Source organism: Mirounga leonina, unplaced genomic scaffold (assembly GCF_011800145.1).
Source record: "Mirounga leonina isolate KUSES-001 unplaced genomic scaffold, KU_Mleo_1.0 Mir_166, whole genome shotgun sequence".
Lineage (NCBI taxonomy): Eukaryota > Metazoa > Chordata > Mammalia > Carnivora > Phocidae > Mirounga > Mirounga leonina.
In genome coordinates, this window is record NW_023270418.1 from 35,438,759 (window position 1) to 35,460,825 (window position 22,067).

Below are 22,067 nucleotides of genomic sequence, written 5' to 3' on the forward strand. Positions count from 1 at the left end.
AGAGACAAGAAGTAGACCAGGGGCCGGGGAGGGGGCCGGGGAGGGGGCTGCTGCGTGACCACAGATGGGCACGAGGTCTCCTGTCTGGGTGTCCTAAAGACAGCGGCGATGGTACAACTCTGAGCAGGTCTTTAAAAAACCATTGAATTGTATACTTCCAATGGCTAAATTTAGTGGTATGCAAAATGCATCTCAATAAAACCTTACAAAACACAAAGATGTAAGTTACATCTTCATAAAATTTTTAATAAAAAACTATACACGCCTTATGGTACTAACATTGAATATGCTGCAAAATAGACATAGACAAACGTTTTTAAAAGGAAGACAAAGTTTGGTGTTTCCGCCCTGCACCTCCTCTGTATAATAAAAAGACTGGCGCATCCTCCAGGTTAAGGACCTCTGACTACTCACAAGCTCACCAGCTGACACGTCCGCAGCAACCACGCCACCTGCCGTACCTGCTGAGGGGTCATGTACAAGCTCAGCCCTCCTCCTCTCCCAGCATCTGCTTGCAGAGCGCGTGGGGCCCGGGCTACTCACTGCCCAGTTACCACAGACAGTAGGGCAGGCGGGGACCGTGGGCCTGGAAGGCCCTTTGCAGGATGGACAGCTCTGTGGGGACACACCAGCGCCTCCAGCGTTAGTCTGCATTCAACGTTTCAGGGTTAAATCATGAGAAAGCACAGACTCTTCCAGTCTGTTAGACTAGTCCACTTGGATATCTGATTAACACCCCATCCCCACCACGGAAGAGAACGAGATCCACAGCACCTTCTCTGGTGCGTGGCTGTCGACGAGGTGGACACTTTCTCATGACGAGTGCCCAGGTGAGCATATGAGACTCATCCAAACGACCCACAGGCCTCTGACGCCAGTAAGCAGGTAAGGAGGGTGGTGGCAGTTTTTCCCAAGTGGTCGGCCCCTCTGAACATTCTGGCAACTGCTTCTCACAGGAGCCCACGAACTGGGGGGCTGGGGCTGGGGGTAGGCATTGTTCTTGTGCTTCCTGCCATTTCCCACGAATGGAAGAATCACGACCGTCCTCCTGACATTCTCCCAGACCACGTGCTGGAGAGGAGACGGCCCCACGCAGGTGCTTGGTTATAGAGGTTTGTGAACAGAAGCAGACATGGCTCACTTTCGTGTGAGGAAATCTTCAACGACAGGAAAGACACAGAAGGGAGGCAGGTGTGGAGAAGCCGGGAAAAGAACGGGCCTCCTATTCCAGACACAACCCTCTGTTGCCAGGAGGAGGGGTGGCCGGTTTTGGGGAGAACAGGCAGACCTGTCCTGGGGAACCCCGCGGGCAGGGCTCCCCACAGCACCAGGCCCAGCCCTGCAGCCGGGTTCCCGGCTTAGGCCATCCACGCAGGCTCGTGGAGGCAGGAGGCACGTGCGAATTGCTTCAAGGTCGGACACGTTAAAAGTGGACGGTTCTTGTTCCCGGACGGGGGTGGGCAGCCGGGGGTTCTCTTCTGAGGGAGACTCATGGGGATTCACGCGGTCTGACGCAGACACACAGGACCTACCAGATCAGGAACTGGAAAAGGATGGGACCCTTTGAGCAAGCAAAAACGCAAGCCTCAGAACGAGCAGAGAGCACCACAAACCTACTAGAACAGATACAATGCGGGACGCTGACAGCACCCATCCAGCACTAGGAGCCCCCATCCGCTGCTCGCGGGAACGCAAAACGGTGCACGGCTTCGGAGGGCACTGTGGCAGATTCTTACAAAACCACAAAAATGTTTTACCGTATCTTCCAGCAACTGCCCTCCTTGGTATTCACCCAGCTGATGCGAAAACTTACATCCACACCTCAACCTGCCCACAAAAGTTTACAGCAGCTTTATTCATAATAGCCCCAAACTGGAAGCAGCCAAGATCTCCTTCCATAGGGACGGGTACACAAACCTGGGGCATCCATATAGTGGACTACTATTAATGAGAAAAAGAAAGCGCTATCAAGCCACAAGAAAATATGGCTAAATCTTGAATACATCCTGCTAAATCAAAGAAGCCAGTCCAGGGGTGCCTGGGTCTCAGGCAGTTACGCGGCCGACTCTTGATTTCGGCTCCTGTCATGATCTCAGGGTTGTGAGATCGAGCCCCACATGGGGCTCCACGCTCAGCATAGACTCTACTTGTCCATCTCACTCTGCTCCTCCCCGACTCATGCTCTCTCTCTCTCAAATAGTCTTAAAAAAAAAAAAGAAAGAAAGAAAAAGAAGCCAGCCTGAAAAAGCCACACTGCTTGATTCCAATTATCTGACATTCCAGAAAAGACAAAACTATGCAGGAAGTAAACAGATCAGTGGTCCCAGGGGTTGCAGAGATGGGCAGGGTGGAATGGGTAAAAAGCACCGAAGATTGTTTTAGGTGATGAAGCGATTCTCTATGACCCTGTGCAGTGAACACAGGAATCAAACATCTGTCAAAATCATAAACTCCACAGCACACAGAGTAAAACTCAATGCATGCACATTTTTAAATGAAGTTTTAAAAATTCATTGAGAAGACTGTGGGATCCTGGTTTGGAATGCAGAATGTGACAAGACTGGAACTGTATTACAAATGTAAGAAACAGCCTCACTGGAGGGAGCAGGGGGCAGGTGAGGGGAATTAAGTGCCTTCCGGACGGGCGTGGTCTGCAAGACAAAAGGCAAAGCAAACCCAGGTAAGCGCTGTGCTCCTATCAGCTCAGAAAGTGGCCTCTGATGTGTGGTGCAGGTCAACAGCTGTGAAACCACTATTCACGGGTCCTGGGATTGAACAACTAGATAAACAGATGGCAGAGAGTGGCAGCCAGGTGTCTCACTATCGGTGGGGAGGTGATGGATTAGCCAGGGAAGGGACTGCATGGATCCATGTGGCCGTGGATCAGACTGGAGACCTCAGTATGCACTCACGTTGAGCTGAATACAGATACAGATGGTTACACACAAAAGCATTTGTAGATACACACATATTCACAAGTCAGTACACACACACACACACGGTTTGTTGCTCCGGAAGCGAGTGCAACCCAACAGCAATGAGCACACCCAGCACCCAGATCTTGGTTCCTACGACCATTCTCCAGTAAGAGGAACCAGGCTCCTGGACGACTGGCGGAGTCTAGGTCTGAGCAAGAAATACACAGGATGAACCTGGGTCACCTTCTAGTACCAGAAAGTAAGCAAGGGGTCAAAAACTAATGACCCACACTGATGGGGTCTGTCCAAGGGACTCAGGAGCCAGCCGAAAGAGCTCCCAGTGGCCAGAGCTGGAGCAGTGGGAGCAATGAAATGAAGCATGGGGTCCTGACCCAGATCATGAATACCCATCAGTCCACATGGATAGGAATAACCGAGGGTAAATGAGTATTAGAGTAAATAAATGAATGGGGGAGAAAAGGCAAACCTCCGTGCAGAATTCTGTCACATGTGTGGATACTCTGTCCTCGAGGACATGGCACTTAACTCCCCATGTGTTGGCTGTGGGCTGTGCTTAGTGGCTTCCTTCCAAAGACGACAGTCCGTAAAGGGGAAAAGAGAGGGACCGTACAGCTGGGACCTGATGCGCACCCCAGCCAGGTGACCAAGGCCACCGTCACGGGGACAAGTCCGGTGTGGAGCACGAGCCTGGACGTGATGGGGTGGGAGGGCGTTTCACCCTGGGGTCCTCCCCCCAAACCCACAACCTGGTCTGACCACGATGCACACACCAGGCAAACGCCAATAAGGGGGACATTCCACAAAATGCCTGACCAGTTCCCAAAATGGCCAAGGTCAGCACAAACAAGGAAAGCCCTAGAAACTGTCACAAGGAAGAAGGTTCTACAGCGACAAGACAGCTGCGTGCCAGGAGGGCTCCTGGGGCAGAAAAGGGACATTAACTACTAATAAACTATGAAGAAAGCATGCACTTTAGTTAATAGCAACCTATCTGGACTGGTTCATTAATTACAAAATGCACCCTACTCTGGTAAGGCAGGAATCAGTGAAAATGGGCTACGGGGTGCAGGTGGAACATTCTGGAATATCTTCATAATAATTCTGCAAATCAAAAACTGCTCTAACATCACTGTTGTTCTTGTGTAGGCATTAAAGGCTCACAAGGCTCGTGCTGCAGGTGATGGTTTGATGGGACAATGCTGCTGCTGACCCGTCCCCAGCTGGCCCCCTGAGGAGATGCTCCTGACCACAGGGCCTTTGCCCATGGCCATGTGTATGGCCACGTGTGCACGTCGTGACATGGGTCGCTGTGAGGAGTGCCAGAATGACCTCCTCCGCCCCTGGCCAGCCCTGGCAGATGTCCCAAAGCCCAGGGCCCCTCCTGCGGGCCCTTGCCCCTGTGCTCACCCCAATTCCTTACTTGCTTGACAGTGCTGCATCCTCCTCGGCTACGTGCACCTTAATGGGTCACCTAGACCCTTACTGAAACATGACCCTGAAATAATTGGATATTCTACCTGAGCTCCCACTTCCAGACAAGCCTCTCTGTACCAGGAAGTGCGTCTGACCAGACCAATGCACCTGGACCCCCTCCGTGGGGCGGGGGGGGGGGGGACAGTCTTCCCGCAGACCTCATCTGTCTGTCTCCCACCCTCTGCACACTGACGTTTACGAGGTTCCAGAATCATGTCTGCTCAAATTGCCCCTCTCCTGTTTACCCATCCAAGAAGCCCCTTCTGTTCTCAAAGCCAAGGCTCGGAGGGGGCGCTGCTTCAGTGTCTGGGGATCCAGAGTGTCCACGGAAGCTTCTAATTGGGCCGTGTGGGAGCCAGGAGGGGCTCCCGGGAGCCGGGCTGCAGTGACACGTGGAGGCGCAGGGCACGTCTCGGCACAGATGACAAATAGCAGCCTGACAAGCTGATGAGCTACCACCGCCCTGGAAACGAACTGCGTAATTGGATCTCCTAAGTGAAGTCCAGACACATCACAGGTGCCCGGTGAGATCCACTCAATCAATGAAAATTCTGTTTTTTACTTCTCAATACGTGCTAAGAGTTGAAAGATGTTTCTGGCTTTATTAACACCCTGCCTTTGTTGTGCCTGGGCTTCTTGCAAGTTTGGGAACACAGCATGAAATAAAAGCATTAAACTAATTTTCGCTCAGATTGTTAGTTTTATTTCCTTCCTCGGGGCTCAGAACACCACGCGTCTTGTCCCAGAGGTTCCAGTCAAAGCAGGAGATGTGCCTCGAGACCCCGGTGGGTGAGGCTTTATGTCTTCATACAACTTTTGCCATCACTTATTAAAATTTCCACTAGACTAGGCACCAGATGGTTAGCTGTAATCACAGGCTGCTTTGTTCCCATTGACAGGTTGTTCCATGGAGATTTCTTTACCTCCTGTGCATCCCTCAAGCCGAAAGGGCTGCTTCCCCAACCTCGGGCCCTTGACACATCACTGGACCCTAACAGGTCCTGTAACCAAAGCTGCAATTATTAAGGGCCCTGGTCACGCTTAGGGTGACCGACTGTGCCAGTTTGTCTGGGACCAAGGAGACTTCCAAACGTGGGACTTTCAGTGTGAAAACCCAGGCCATCCCAGAAGATTCGGGACAGGTCGGTCACATGACCTGTTGTCTGGATGCAGCCCATGAGAGCCAACCACGGGTCATCCCTGTGGGTCCAAAACAAGGAGAAAACACCTTGAGATCCCGTTGTGCTGCTAACATGACAGGACCTTTCTGATGGACGACACTCCACGTGTGAGACACGAAACACACACTGCTGGTGGATACCCCGATGTTCCCGGCCCACAGGTACCGTCATCACGGAGCACCTCACGCTGCCGTTCTCCCCCGACCCTCCGCGGCTGGGGCACCTCCCCGGACTGCAACCTGGGAGCGCTCACCTCCCGTGGTTGCCGTCCCACACTCATGGCTGTCTCAGACATGTGATGGCTTCTTGGGGTGTTGGCTTCGGGAGGGAGGCAAATGGGTCCCCAGGTAAAAGGCTGGCCCAAGGAGGAAACCACAGACACACAACCTCTCCACGTGTTCCCTCCGTGACCCAGCCACGTGTGCCCTCTGTGTCCCCCCTTGCCACATGTCCATCTCCCCTCATCTCAGGCACTGAAGCTGTGGTCAGAAGTTAAATTGCGGAGACACACGCGTGAGCGGTGATCACGGATCACGGCACCACAGCGTGTGCTGGGCGGGCACGGGCACGGCTGGATGGGCACAGGTGGGGTCCTGCCCCAGCTCCAGGGGTCAGAGGAGCCCCTAGCGATGATGAGAAAGCTTTGTTCTTGAGCTGACACCTGCACCTGCCGTGGGCTCGGTAACTCATGTAGGTGACAGTGGTCCAGGCACAGAGCTGGCCAGTCACCAGGAGTGGGGGAGGGGGCGCCACAGGGACTGAGTCCAAGGGGAACGCTCTCCAGCCTGGGGTGACCAACCTAGGGGGACAAACGCCCCCAGGTGCCATGAAGACTACCTGAGCCCTCTCGGCCAGCCCAGCTCGCCGTGTCCCACTGCACAGGCTCTCAGCCGGGGACTGCGCTCTGCCCCAGGGGACACCGGGCAATGTCAGCACACAGTCTGGCTGTCACAGCTCGGGGTGCGACTAGTGCCTGGGGTGGAGGCCAACAAGGCTGTAAACATCCTACAACCCAGGACACAGCCCCCCCACAGACAGCCGTCCAGCCCCACAATGGAGTACGATCCCACCACAAAAAGGAAGGAGATCCTCCACCACTAGGACAGCATGGATGGACCTCGAGGGCACCGTGCGAAGTGAACTAAGACACCACATGATACCGCTTACACACCGAATCCAAAAAAGCACCAACCCCCAAAACACAGAGCAGACTGCTGGCTGCCGGAGGCGGGGTGGGGTCAGCATGCAGGTGGCCAACGGTACAAACTTCCAGTCCCAGCTGAGAAAGCAGATCTTAGAAGTTCTCATCACAACTGTAACTCTGTGCTGACCCGTGCTAACCAGACTTGCGGTCCTCAGTGCACAATGTAACCAAGTATCCAAGTATCCAACCCCGAGCCCCAGCCTGAAACTAACACGGTGTTACAGATCTGCTATATCTCAATAGAACTACGGGGGAGGGAAGATGAAATAAAAGTCACCACTCATTTGGAATTGTTTAAAGAAGAAGAAATTGTCCAGCCCCACGGTCGCGGGCGCTGAGTTCGGGAAGCTCTGTGCTGTTCTGACCCACGAATGATGAGCAGCCCACATGCGTAAGGAGGTGGGTTTCCAACAGGGGGAGCAAGGCGTGCGCGTGTAAGCGCATTTTTGGACTGCGCCCGTGCTTCCGCGAGGCTTACCGGAGTCCTCCCCCACCCAGGACCCACCTCCAGTGTCCAGGTCATGGAAATTCGGATCCAGGCCTCGTTCCAGCATTTTGACGATCTTCTCCACTGAACGGTGCTGAATGTGGTCCATGAATTTCTTCAGATTGGTCTAAGGGGAAAAATAAAAAAACAGAAATGCCTTTACAGGTCCCAGGAAGGCTCATTACAGGGTGCACTGCAGTCTGCAGAGGGAGCCGTCCCTGCACGGGGCACGGCAGACCCGCCAGGCAGGGGCTCGCTGCATCTGGAGCCCCAGCGCCAAGCGTGGAGTCCAACACCGGGCAATGTAACCAGCCTGTCCTGGATGAAGGTTCTAGAACTCTCTCGCCTTTCACATCCGTGCCAAGAGCCACGGGACGTTCCTTCACTTCTGAAAGGATGAGCCCTGGACCACTTTGATAAACTACAGTGTCCAGCGTCCACCCCAGAGCTTCAGACTCCCACCTCCGGGGAGCGAGGCCCGAGGATTGACATTTGTGCGGTCTAATCTCTTAAGCAGCAGCTGCAATGGAGAGCAGATAGGGGAGCCTCTCGCCCCGCTAATCCGCTTTCTGGTGAACCCTGTGACTACGTGGACAGAAACAGGGATGCCTGGTCACAAAGCAATTCAAGGTGAAGAGACAGTCACTTCCCGTGGGGTCAAAACGATCCGTGGGTCAACCCCGGTGGGGAGGGACGTTTCTCCAGCTTAGCCCGGCCTTGTCTGTAACAGAAATCATGATTTCCTGCCATGGAGCAGACAGCCCCAGCCTCCCGAGGATAACCACGGTATCGCGTCTGCCTCCATCTGAAGAAGCGAACTCTTGACACAGGCTGGATCTCCACCTGCACACTCTACCTACATTCCAGAGCCAAAATTAACAAATACCCAAAGACACAAGACACACTTGTGGAAACATTTTAATAATTGATTTTTTTAAAATCCAAGAAACACATTTTTATCTATACTTTAAAAGGTCATCAAAAAAAAACTAGAAGCTTGCAGACCCTGGGGTTGAAACACCACCCCCCAGGCGGATTCCAGGGCTGGGCGGGAATGTGCACGAGGACCCGAAGCATTAGTTGTGCCACGAAGCTGTCAGTACTCAGAGGACGGTGGGGCCACACCAGAGGGCAGGGAGCCAGGCAGAAGGGCCGCCACCGGCCACCTCTGGACAACTTGAGCACATTAATAAATAATGGTGCATCATAACCCGTTGAGCACAATAAAGATCCACGCACCCGTTGTGATACAAATGGGGGACAGAACAAAAGGCAGGGGAGCCCACTGGTTGCGAACATCTGCTGTGGGCTCACAGCACCAGGTAAGCTCACCTGGGCAGCACCAGGGTGAGCCACGGGCAGTGTCCACACAGTTCCCGACACGGCCTTTCCCTGTGTGCCATATCCTCGAGAATCCTCCTCGGCGCTAACGTGGGTGCGACCACGCTCCAGCCCCAGCACCCCGACAAAGGGCAGGAGTTCCTGCCCGTGGACACGCACAGCGACCCCGACAGAGGGCAGGAGTTCCTGCCGCAAGTCCAGCCAGGAAGCCAACGCTCATGGACCGCAGCCCATGGCTCTTGACCTCAACCCTCTCCTTCCCGCCGCTGCCGGCCACGGCCACGGCCACGGGCGGGACTCACCTCCCTGCGGTTTGTGTAAACAGCTCTTTAATCGCTCCGGTTTAATGTGTCCTGTCTGTCAGCAGTGGTGACTCAAAGAGAAGGGCTTCCCCTCCTCCCAGAAACACCCAGGCGGGGACGTGCACACAGCAGCGTCCCCTCTGAGGCTGTCCACGTGCAAGTTGTCACCCAGCATGTTTTCGTCACCCAGGAGAGCATGGCCAAGTCCGGGGGCTCTGCTGGGCACCCGGGAGTGCGTGTTCATTCACGTGCTTTAGTCAGGCCCACGTGGGCCACGCCCAAAGAGGACACCCGTGCCCAGGCAAGGCGTGCACCTTCGCTACCATGCACATATCCGAACCCAGCCTGTTCCAGAGCCCCGCCCTTGAGGAAACCTCATGCACCCCTGCCCGAGCTCCCACCGGCTTCACGGAGCACCCCTGCCCCCGAGCAGCCAGGTGGGCCTCGGGGAGTGATGGAGAGAGGCATCCCGGTGCCCCTGCACATCCCGGGCCCGCCCACCACGATGTGCACGCGGCAGGTGCCCAGGGGGTGAGAGGGTGCCCCCCAGGAAGAGGAGCAGGGTGCCCCAGGAGCTCCCCTGACCTGCAGAGACAGAACACCACATACGAGACATGAGGCTGTCGTGTGAAAACCAGCCATCCCCGCCTACCTTTGTGTGCAGCTTGGCCAACTGCTTCTCGTCCAGATTGGATTGCTTATACACGCGCTTCTTGTATCGAAACTGCACAGAAACGGAAACAGGAAAAGAGAAGACACGTGACTACGTCACAGAGTACTCCACGGAAACACGGCCTTGTCCTCAGCGACTTCGCGGAAGGCTGGGGGCCCACAGCAAACTCCTCCCACGTCAGGTAAACTCACCGTGTTCCTACTGCAGACCCTGACAGCGCAGGAATCGCACCTGGGAAGGCCCGCGGCCACGTGGCTGAAAAGCCAGGGAAAGAAACCAGAGCAACCTGAGGGGACGGAGGAGTCAAATCCTCCCACGGAGAAGCCACGGCCGGCGCTCCTCTCATGAGCCCTGATCGCGGTCCTCAGGGCCGTGCGCGTGGCCCCGTCAACAAACCAGGACGAGTCTTCCACGCCCACCCCTATGAAGCCGGCCTGGTGAAGCCAGCGTCCCCGCTGCCGCCTCCGCCTCCGCCCCCCACCCGGGGACTCTCGGCGACGTTCAGTCCCTCAAACACAGCGCCTCCTCTGAGCCCGAAACTACACATTTCGCTCCGAGGCAGTCAGTGCCCAAGAGGAACCTACAGGTGTCAGTCGGCCTTGAACCCCAGCACCTACAACTGATACCCCGCCCAGGGGCCCCCACCCCTTCGAGGGACACGACTGAAGGCTGGGGTGGGGGTCAGGATTTGCACTCACTAAGATTCCCAGCTGAGACATCTGCTCCGAGTCCAGCCTCGGCAGCGTCCCACCAGCTTTGGCCGGACACTCCCCCCATCTGAGACTCAGCTTCCTGATCTGTCTGTGCGCCCAGTGCCCTGGGCTGCAGGGAGCCCCTTGTCCCCCTTGTCTTCCCCCATCAAACCTCTGAGATTTCAGGAGTCCCCGGTAGTGACGTCGGGAGAGGTGGGGGCTCACTAGCTGACAAGTCTAATGGAGTCCAAGTCTCATGGACTTCTGGTTATAAAAATACACTAGGGCTGGGGCGCCTGGGTGGTTCAGACACTGAGCGTCTGCCTTTGGCTTAGGTCATGGTGTCAGGGTCCTGGGATCGAGCCCCGCATCAGGCTCCCTGCTCAGCGGGGAGTCTGCTTCTTCCCTCCCTCTGCCTCCCTCTCTCTCTCTGCCTCTCATGAATAACTAAATAAAATCTTTTAAAAAAAAATACACTAGGAATGCTACCGCCTCTTGGCAGGACAGGAAGTGCTCGGAGGAGGATGTCTGTTTCCAGAGTCACCAGCATTTCCAGCTCGTGGCCGCAGAGGGATGCAGGCCCTGGAAGGCAAACCCTTTCCTGCTGTTTCCTCCATGTTTCCTAGGCAGCCAACCGTATTCTACGGAAATTCTCGGAGGCAAAGAGCTCATGGCCATGCCCGCCCCTGATGTGTGGAGCGCCAGGCCCATCTCACTCTGCACCGAGGGTCACCTGGCGGGACAGAGGCGCAAGGAGCTGGCTACGTGGAGGTACATCGGGTCTCTCACAGCAAGGAGTTCACCAGCTCGTGCATGGAGCACCTGGCTGGAGCCTTAGGCCCCCTGAGCAGGCACGACTCACGCTCCCCCGATTTCAAAGCTGGGAACCCGAGGCCCAGAGAGGCTGGGTGGAGGACTCAGGCTGCACAGCTCCCAGGACTGGACCAAGCCCCCTGTGGGGCAATGCACACGCAGGAGCAGAGATGCTCCCCCGCACATCTCTCAGCTCGGCTCCTGGGACACAAGTGGCCAGACAGGACACTGGGGGGGCGAATGCGTGTGCCTGTCCTTCTAGAAACAGCAGCAGCACCCTGCCCAGGTTACTGTGCATCCCCACACCCTCCCATTCGGTTCTCAGGGGTGAGTGGGGACCAGCCAGAGTCGCCTCCTCCAACAGCCTCCCGGATCAAGTGGAGGCTCTGGACGTCCCGGTCTTCTCGCCGGGCTTCACTGTCATTACGGAAATCACCAGTCCCTGAAATGAACCGTTCATTTACTGTTCCCAGTCTGTCACCTCCCACTCGAGTGTCAGCTCCGTAAGACAAGAACCCTGACACCTTGTGCCTGGTGAACATGCTTAGAAAGCGTCTGGTACCTAGGCCCCCAACAAGGGATTTTTTTCCAATGGATACCCGTTTTATGGATGAGCAAACTGAGGTCAGAACAGGGAGCCACAGGACGCCAAGTGGCACCCCATCTTTTCCTCCACCAAAACCCCTCCCTCCAGGCTGATAACTGCTCCGTCTACATGGGGATCCCCAAACCTCAGCCTCAATGTCACTATCAGGCTTAGAAATGTGCAGATGAGATCCAGCCTTAGTTCTTGATCTCCTGACCTCAGAATGATCTCCTCACTGCGAATGCTGTAGAACACACTGAGGTTGCTGAAGGACCCGCTACGCTTCCGGACATGCGGCGTCTCCCTGTCTGATGGGGCTGAGGTGAGCGTCCTCACCCGCCGCTCCCAGTCCCGCCATGCAACATGAAAAAAGCCGCTCGCATGGCGGTCTCATACGTCACGGGGCAAGACCTGTGTGAACCTGGGGATGCAGCCAGCCGGGGGCCAGAGCAGCAGGGACTGATGTCACACGTACATGGAAGTGCATCTGGGTGCCCAGCTTGCACACTGACCCATCACACGGCAGGCCCACGGCCACGGCAGGTCCGGGCCCCCTGGTCATTCCCCGGCAAGAAGCTGGAAGTCATGCTTTGGGTCAAAGCTGGACGGCCCCTGGCCACCCCACACCCCAGGGCAGGAAGACCGAGTCAGGGAGGCAGACACAAGCCCCATCCTGCACCCCCAGACCCGCAGGTCCCGGTGACGTGAGCCTGAGTCAGACCTCTCGTGTGCGCATCCCAAGATTTCTCCCCAACAGATTCATCCAATCCACAGTAAGGAACCAAAGGTGTCGGAAACCGTGCAGGTGTCTGAAATTCCCAAAACTAAGGGCCACCTCAAGACCCCAAGCTCACTTTTCATGTGGGGGTCATTTCCCAATCCAAATCAAATCTGGAGTTCCGTGAAGTCCTCCCGCCCCCCACCCCGTGACCAGGCCACGAGGCAGCAGGCAGTACCTCCAGGGAGGGGACGCCCTTGCCCACAGGCTGCGGGTACTCGCGCAGGAGCCGCTCCTCGTCCAGGAATTTCCCGTCCCGCCCGTTGCTGGCTGGCTGGAACAGCCCGTAGTTCAGGACGTCCTTCAGGCTCTGGGTCAAGGAGCACAGAATCCGCTGCTTCGCAACCCACACGGTGGCGTCCGGGTTAAACCGGATGCACTTCTGCGGGGAAGGACAAGACACCTGGTCAGTGGCACAGCCCACGCCCACCCGGCACGCAGCCAGAGATGTCCAGGTGTTTCCATCCAGGTCCTCTGCGCGGCGGGACCCCCAGCGTTCCAGGATGTCGCCTGGACGGAAACCCTGAGTAAATACAAAAGGAGAATGGCGGGGACGGAACCGTGGGCTTCAGTGGCCTTGACTCAGACCCCCGTGGCATCTGTGGTGTTTTTACTGCCTTGGGCTGCTCCTGCCCCTGCGTGGAGCTTCTCCAATCCCAGCGCCATGGCAACAGTGCCGACCCCCCCCACCCCCACCCAACAGAGCACCTGGGGCAGCAGGTCCGGTCGGGCCCCCTGCTACACTTCTCACGAGCGTGAACTCAGGGAAGCACACTGTGAGGACCGCGGCTCAAGCAAATTACAGCATGATTTAATCTTCACATAGGCGGCACTTCGACATCTCAGGTACGGACAGAGCTCTCCGCTCCTGACCTCTCGGATAGGAACGTCCGCGGCAAGCATCTGCTTGCCCACATGGGCTCTGAACGTAACAGCCCTGGGACACCGAGCCCACCCCTCCCAAAGCAGAGAGGAAGGCAACAGTGAAACACAGTGTGATTTAAAAATCCCATCAGTTGCCACAAGAGCAATTTTTAAAGATTTTCTTTATTTTAGAGAGCGAATGAGTGAGAGCGAGAGAGAGCATGAGCTGGGTGGGGAGGCGCAGAGGGAGAGGGAGAAGCAGGCTCCCCGCTGAGCAGAGAGCCCGATATGGGGCTTGATTTCGGGACTTGGGGATCATGACCTGAGCCAAAGGCAGACGTTTAACTGACTGAGCCACCCAGGTGCCCCAAAAGCTCATTTTTCAATAGTGTAGACTGTGCCTGCAAATCAATCACAAACACTTTTCAAAAACCTAGCAGTGCCACTAAGAACCTGAAGGCCGTGCCTTGGCCATGCTCCCAGGTCCCTTCTGTGAGAGTTCAATAAGCCACAAAACACATACACCAGGTCACATCTGCTTCTAACAGAGCTTTCTCGTTTTCTATTGAATTAAAATTATGTTCTATTGAATAGCCATCAGCAGGAGCTCAAGGGCTTGCTTTGTCACCGCAAAAACCTTCAGAAAGGACAGGAGGCTAGGACCAACTGTCTCCTGGGGGTTCTGCACGCCCAGGAATGCAGAGGCCCTCCTCCGTGGGTCCTGAGCCTGAGCCTCCGGGAAGCTAACTGCTCTCAACAATGAGGAGCGTTCAGCAGTTCGGCCCAGGAAACCTGACCTGGCAGGCATGAATGCTCCGTCTGTCCCTCACCAATGTCAAAGGCTGAATTCAGGGGTAACCTCAGAGCTCCTCCTGGGGCTACCAGGCTGGGTGGGGGCCGGATGCTCGCTTCAGAGACGCTTCATGACTACCCGCAGCCCCGCCCAGCCCTGGCTGAGTGAGGAGAGTATCGGGAAACTCCGGCACAACAAACTAGATCTGCCCGACTGACCAGGTGGGGGCAGTGATAACTCGCCACTTTCTGTTTCGGGAGTCCCCACTGGCCTCCGGTTCCAACCACACAGACACCCAACTCAAATTCCCTTGGATACCAGCACCCTAGGAAGGCCTGGGGCCCCCACACGGCAGCCGCAGCAAAGGGACTACCAGCGGGTGAACGCAGAGCGGAGCGCAGGCTGGGACCTGCTCCCAAGGGACCCATGTGATCGCAGGTGATCGTGGGTGATCACAGAGTGCCCACCCCACTTTGGGCAGAGCCAGGGATGCGGAGTCTGTGTCCTGGGAGGGCCAGCCCTGCACAATGAAGAACCATCCCGCTCTAAGAAACATCAAGAAGGCCCCATTCAGAAACTTCCAGAAGGAGCAGGAGCTCAGCGGTCAGAAAGGCGCTTACAGCCCGACTGCTCACACTAACCTTGTGATCCTGGGCGAACCCACCAGCCCAGCAGTCCCCATTCCCAGGATGAAAATCACGGCACCTACACGTACCTAGCTCGCAGGGCTATTGTCAGGGTCAGAGAGAACGTAAATAATCCACGCCATTGGGGGTTGACTGTGTCCTGCAACACGCTGATAACCTAACCACCTTTATCTGTGCATGTAATTTATTTGGAAGTAGGGTCTTGGCAGACGTCATCAAAATGAGGTCATAACAGAGTAGGGTGGGCCCCAATCCACCATGACTGTGTCCTTACGAACAAGGGAAACTTGGACACAGATGTGCACATGCCACGTGAAGATGAAGGCAGAGACGGAAGCGTGCATGTACACGTCAAGGAGCGCCACGGATCGCCGGCAGACTGCCAGCAGCTGGGGCAGAGGCCTGGCCCAGACGCTCCCTCCCAGCCTCAGGGAGGACCCAGTGCTGCCCACGTCCGGATCTCAGACTCCAGCCTCCGGGACCAGGAGACAATGTCTGTGGTTTAAGCCCCGTCTGCAGGAGCGGGTTGCAGTGGCCCCAGGAACTAACATGTAGAAAGCTGCATCATGCCCACCATCCTCTTGGAGGAGAGCTGGGAGGTCTGAGCACCCTGCTCCCTGGTAAGCCCTTTCCTTCCATGTACAATGGGTGCTCCCTGCGTGCTCACACCTGCCACCAGAAAACCACGGTGCAGCCAGTGCAGAAGGCACCGGACAAATCCGGCTTCCCTTGCTCACCTACCCCTCTTCAACCCCCTTCCTTACCCAGCACCCTCCTCAGGCAGAGCCCACTGCAAGAACAGTCCTGACATGGGTGATCCAATCAGTGGATGACAGCTGGAAGCCACAAAACTACAATGAGCAAGCCAGCTCTAGGCCATGTTTGAGGCGGTGATGGGATGGAAAAGTGGAAAACAAATGTGCAACGAGCCCCCGAGGATGCCCCGAGGGAGGAGTAAGTCAGGGCTCCTGGGAGGGCATGCACACCCGGGACCATGCCCTCAAACGAAAAGCCACGTGAGAGTTTGGGATGGGCATTTCACGTGGCAGGCTCAGCGCAGGATCAGCAGGGGACAGATCTGGGAGAAGTGGCGAGTCTGGCAGGTAGAGCACCGACAATTTCCACCATAAGTGACCTTTCTGCAGTCCACTCTCACCTGATGCAGTAGTAAGAGCAAATGGTACCATATTCCTGTCTCCCTACAGCGCGGTGAGATGGGTATTCTTCATAATCTGTTACAGGTACTCCCAGGTAAGCAATCTGCAAGAGGACTCACACAGTACCGGAACATTGCAGAGAATGTCAGGAATCCCAGAGCCCAGCCACTGACCTGAAGGGCTGCTTGAGGGAACACCTTTACTCCTCTAGCTTCTGTCTTCTGCATAAAGGGTCCTGTACCAGCACTGCGGCTAAGGGTCTTGACCCTTAAGGAGCTCAGAGCCTGGTGGGAGAGGACAATGATGGTGATGGTGGTGATGATGGTGATGATGATGGTGGTGGTGATGATGACGAGTACGGTGATGATGATGGTGATGATGGTGGTGATGGTGATGATGATGATGGTGATGGTGATGATGGTGGTGATGATGATGATGGTGGTGATGATGACGAGTACGGTGATGATGGTGGTGATTATAGTGGTGATGATGATGATGGTGATGATGGTGGTGATGATGATGGTGATGATGATGGTGATGATGATGATGGTGATGGTGATGATGGTGATGATGGTGATTGATGGTGGTGATGATGATGGTGATGATGGTGGTGATGGTGATGATGGTGATGATGATGGTGATGATGGTGGTGATGATGATGGTGATGATGGTGATGATGGTGATGGTGGTGATGATGGTGATGGTGGTGATAGTGGTGATGGTGACGATGATGATGACAGTGAGGAAGATGATGATGGTGATGACGAGGATGGTGATGATGGTGATGATGATGATGGTGATGATGGTGGTGATTATAGTGGTGATAATGATGGTGGTGATGGTGATGGTGGTGATGATGGTGATGATGACAGTGAGGAAGATGATGATGGTGATGACGGTGATGGTGATGATGATGATGATGGTGAAAGTGGTGATGGTGAAGGTGATGATGGTGGTGATGGTGATTCAGCTGTGGTTAATGTTTACTGAATCCTAATATGCCAAGAACTATACTAACTGTATTTACCTTCACCACAACCATGAATGAACAGTATTGTCATTATTACTGTTGCTGTATATATAATTGTAATTGCATAATTATGTATTTATATGTAATGAATACAATGCATGTAATATATATTTACATTTAACAAATATGACTATTACTATTAATATAAAAACAATCATTATTATCATTATTCCCAGATGGGGAAGCAGAGCCTCAGATTCTCACAAAACTACCCCAAAGCCACATGCCTGGAAAGTGTTGCAGATTCAGGGCAAACCCAAGTCGAGTCTGCCCGGCTCCTGAGTCCTCATGATTTAACTGATGCATTACTTCCTCTCCATACACACCTGGCCACCCTCAGATTATAAGATACTTGACAGTCACTGAGAACTTACGTTCGGCTCTCTTGTGGATCAGGGAGACACTGCCTTTGTTCCAAGTTTCCAATTACCTGTTAATTTGCCCCAATGCTGAACATTGACAGCTACAAGGGAGAAACAGTTTAATCTCCATAACAAAGGACAAAATTTGGGAGATTCTAAATAATTGTTTTCAAAGAAGTAAAATCTAGCTTCTGAGGTAGCTTTTAGAAAAATAGACAAAGTGACAAAGCGCTGGGCCGGCTGGTGCATGGCGCCACGTAACGTGATGGCGCAGCGCATGGCGCCACGGACGTAAACCATGGCTGCGTCTCTGGAAAAAGCAGAGGAGAGCTATGGTCTTCTTCCGCCTATGGCCGGACTTTGAGGGCCCTCGGAAGAGCAACAAAGATTTTTACCCAGTATGAATTCACGACTGACATAAAACTCGGAGCCAGCTCCTCAGCCTGAAAATGGTGGAATGGTTACTCTAACAGGGCATTTAATACAAAGGAACACGCCGACTGTGAACCTAAGCACACAGGTCAGGTAAACACACGGGGAATTAGACACCAACGGACAAATCAGTCACTCAAGTGTCCACTGTTGCTGACACCCAACCTAACAACCCGACCCACCCCAAACTGACCCCCAGCCACACCTCTACCTCTGCCCTATTCCCCCACCCTTTCTATCCTCACCCTCCTTCTGAATCTCAACGGTGGGACCACCTCCTATTCCAGAAACCCGGGAGATGCTCCTGACTCCTCTCTGGTCTGCACCTTCTAGATCAGCCTAGGTTAATCTATGGCCTTGAATGCTTGAGTCCCCATCTGTGCCCCCACCACTGCTCAGCAGGCCCCCATCCTATCTCACCTGGGTTACTCCAGCAGCTCCTGCACAGAGCTCACCTGCATACCTCTCAGAACCATGCAACTTCACCCCAGTCCCGTCACCTGTGTCCCCTTGTGATTCAATCACTCCACATGCCTGGGGGCTCCAGGCCTGCACCTCCCCCCCAAGGGACACAGGGAAGGAATGACTCTGGTCTGGACCCCACCTCCTTGTCAGGACATGTCCTGCCTATCAATGCCCCCCTCTGCCCTTGCCCCAACCCCATACACATATGCCCCTCCACACACACACACACACACACACAGAAACACACACACATCCACATTCCAGCAATGCTAGACCACTCTCAGCAATTCTCCGGCATGCCAGGCTGGGTATGTCCCTGTGCACTTGTGCCTCCAGCAACCGTCCCCTCCCCTCCTCACCTGCCAGCTGGAATCACACTCACTCTTCCCAGCCGGGCCCAGGAGTGACCCATTCTGGCCTCCTGCCAGGTGGAGCTCACCACTGAGTGTCCTAAACTGAACCCAGGGAGCTGGTCTGACTGCCCATGGAGCACAATCCAAGCCAATCGGCTGACCCCCCTCCCTCCTGTCCGGCCTGTGGGTCGGCTGGCCCCACTCCCTCCTGTCCGGCCTGTGGGTTGGCTGACCCCGCTCCCTCCTGTCCGGCCGGTGGGTCACGGCCTCTCCATCTTGCCGTGAGGGACAGACCAGCATGTACTCTGCCTTATGACATTTCAGTAACCATCACTCTTTGATCTCCTGGTGCGACACCTCAAACGCCGTGACATCCAGATCCACCTGAAAAAACCTCCCCAAGTGTCTGGGCTGAGCTGCGTGGCTTACGATACAGAAAACTTGCAAGTGGATGTAATGACACCTCCAAGACCCCAATCAGAGCGGCTTCTCCCTTAGCTCCTGACGAGCAGTGCATTCATGGAGGTGGGGTGGGGAGGACCTGTAAAATCCAACAGTGAGAGCAGCCTCTGTGACCAACATCAGCCTCGGTTTAAGGATCTGCCCAGGAAGATCCTAGGGTTCATTCAGCCAGCTCCAGCTCTCTTCAGGTTTTCTCAGCCCACAGAGGCCGACTGCCTGCAGGGAGGCATATTCAAGCACAGGGAAACTATGCACATCTTCCTCCAAGATGCCCGCCCCACCCCATGCACGTGGCCCCACCCAACACCCAGCTGATTAGCAGTCCTCCCTACTCCACACTACGAGCTGCAACATGAGAACATGAGTGTGTGTGTGTCTATTTCTTGGCACAGGCACACCTGAAGCTCCATACATACTGACAGAACTGGACTGAACACAACGTTCTGGAAACAGAACACTCCCAGGCGACATAATCCAACATGAAGTAGGGTCTGGTCCGGACCACAATGAGGACGGTGGGAGCTGCCATGACCGAGGGCTTACTTTGCACCCAGGGCACTGTGAATATGGTACCTTGTTAGAATACAGCAAAGACCCAGAGAGGGCAGACTGCGCCCATGTTTGCAGAGTTGTCAGCGGCAAAGCTCTGGTCGGCTGGGTGGTTAACCCGTATGAAACTCCACCCTCCACTGGTAAAGCTCATGGCCAAACTCAAATCAAAAAGGAAGACAGCGAGAGAAGCCTACTCTCCGGCTTGGTCAACGAGTTGTAGCCTTTCTGCAAGATGTGAGGCTAACAACCGATTATACCAGGACACAAGGGAAAGAACACTGGCCTTAGAGACAGGTGAAGGCAGACACCCAGTGTGGGTCTGCCATGTACACCATGCATATCCATTTTCTAGGGCGGTCTTAAGAAAACAGCACAGATGGGGGCTTAAAACACAGGCATTCATTGTCTCCCAGTCCTGGAGGCTGGAAGTCCAAGATGCATCCATGGGCAGAGCTGGGTCCTCCTGAGGCCTCTCTCCTTGGTGTGTAGAAGGCTGTCCTTTCCCTGTGTCTTCATGGGGTCAGGCCTCTGTGTGTGTCTGTGTCCTGATCTCCTTTTAAGACACCATTCCTGGGGCACCTGGGTGGCTCAGTCAGTTAAATGTCTGCCTTTGGCTGGGGTCCCACATCGGGCTCTCTGCTAGGTCAGGGAGTCTGCTTCTCCCTCTGCCCTTCCACCTACTCGTGCTTTCTCTTTCTCTCTTGCTCTCTCAAAAAATAAATTAAAAGTCTTAAAAAAAAAAAAAAGATACCATTCCTATTGGATGAGGTCCCACCTGAGCAACTTCATTTTACCTTAATCATCTCTTTAAAGACCCCCACCTCCAAATATACTCACATCCTGAGGTGCTAGGGGTTAGAACTTCTACACAGGGATTGGAGTAGAGGGACAACTCAGCCCATAACACTGTGACCATGGCCCAGTCTCTGCCTCACACTAAGCACCACATGCTCTGGGTGGGCCACATCTGTGTTGTCAACTAACTCACATGATCCACAGAAGATCAAAAACTTTGTGCTCTGGGGTCGTGTGCCCACCAATGCCCAAGTGGTCGGCCTACGAGGGCAGAAGGAGGCAGAAGCTGGACAAGACTGTTTTTGATTTGCAACAATAGGACAAGAGAATTTTATGGAAGAGACTAAACCGCTCTCCAGATCTGTTCTGGGTCCTGTACAATGGGGGTGATGGCAGTGGTCATTCTGTGAGACCTTACGAGGGTCCGGGAGCGTCTAGACAAAGCTTGAAAGAATGGTAAATATCATAGTGCATAACATATGCATTGTTACAGTGCACGGTCAGAGGCCAAGGAGAGAACCATCAACAACGCAGGGCTGCACTGCACAGAAACATTCGGCCTACCATCTCCAACACATCTGCTCGCTCACATTCCCCAGATGAGACTTCAAGCCACTTCAATCCTTGACTTCCACCCAGAAAAAGTTAAAAACAATCAGAGGGAGAGCTGCCTAGGCATTTGGGGGTAGTGGTGCCACGGGGACACTCCCTGCATCACCCTGGACCAGCTCCAGAACCCAGAGCTGGAGACACAGACCCCAGGGAGAATAAATATCCCAGCAGCATTCAGCAAGAACTCAGGATGTTTGAAAAGAAACCCAAGCTTCTGAGCACATCAGTCATTGCAGAGGACTGCGTTTCACATGTAAAGCTTCCTCCGGGTCACACTTTATGTTATTATCAGTCCTTTTATGATGCGTTTTAAAAGAGCCATCATAAACAGAATGTGCCAGGAGCCATTTTAAGGTGAATTCAGGCATGTTTGGGCCTTTAACAGCTGTTTGCATACAATCTGCAGGTTTGCACACCTCCGAAAAGTAGCCAACACCAAGGCAACCCAAACCGGGACTTGGTAGGTTCCAAATGTAAGCGTCCAAAGGAAATGATGCTTTTTGCTGTGGACAAGGACCTCTCAGGCTGGAACCTGGGGCAGCAAACAGGGAAACGTTCTCCCGGCTAACACATGAAGCTTAAAACAAGGGATTTCTAGGGAAGAGGAAATGCTGGGTGACCTTGACTGAGAAGGACAACCTGATCTGAGGATGCTGAAGTCCAGGGGCCACGCTGGTGATTGTGGACATTTAAGCACTAATGAAGGATAAAGTGGCTGTGGACTCGTATTTCCAATCAGAGTAAGAGTTTTCAAACTCTTGAAGAGTTTGAAAGTAAGAGCCTCATCACCACCTGATGCTCTGTTGAAGTGGTGGGAAAACCACATGTGGTGGCTCGTTTTTAAGGGGCTAACTGGCAGTCTTCGCCATTGTCAAGGGGACAGGACACAGAGGCACTGGCTCAGAATCCATCAGTGACTCGTGCCCTCCTTGGAGGCGAGTTAATTCTCCTCTTTGGCTAGACGTTGTCGGTGGGGGGGTCCTCCGGAAGTGGAGTGGAGGAAAGGACATTTGGGGGGGGTGCGGAGAGGGATCATGTGGTCCTGACCCCCAACACATCTCATGTGCTCCTGGG

At 54.4% G+C, this 22,067-nt stretch overlaps 1 protein-coding gene across 1 annotated transcript in view; it reads right to left on the reverse strand.

Moving 5' to 3' along the window:
• Positions 1-22,067, reverse strand: part of SHANK2 (SH3 and multiple ankyrin repeat domains 2) — a 480,608-nt gene that overhangs the window by 394,264 nt on the left and 64,277 nt on the right. Inside the window, exons 4-6 of the mRNA XM_035013495.1 lie at positions 12,648-12,851; positions 9,580-9,651; positions 7,303-7,411 (exon numbers count right to left, since the gene is read on the reverse strand). Coding sequence (XP_034869386.1) covers positions 7,303-7,411; positions 9,580-9,651; positions 12,648-12,851 — 385 coding nt within the window. The remainder of the gene's footprint in view (positions 1-7,302; positions 7,412-9,579; positions 9,652-12,647; positions 12,852-22,067) is intronic.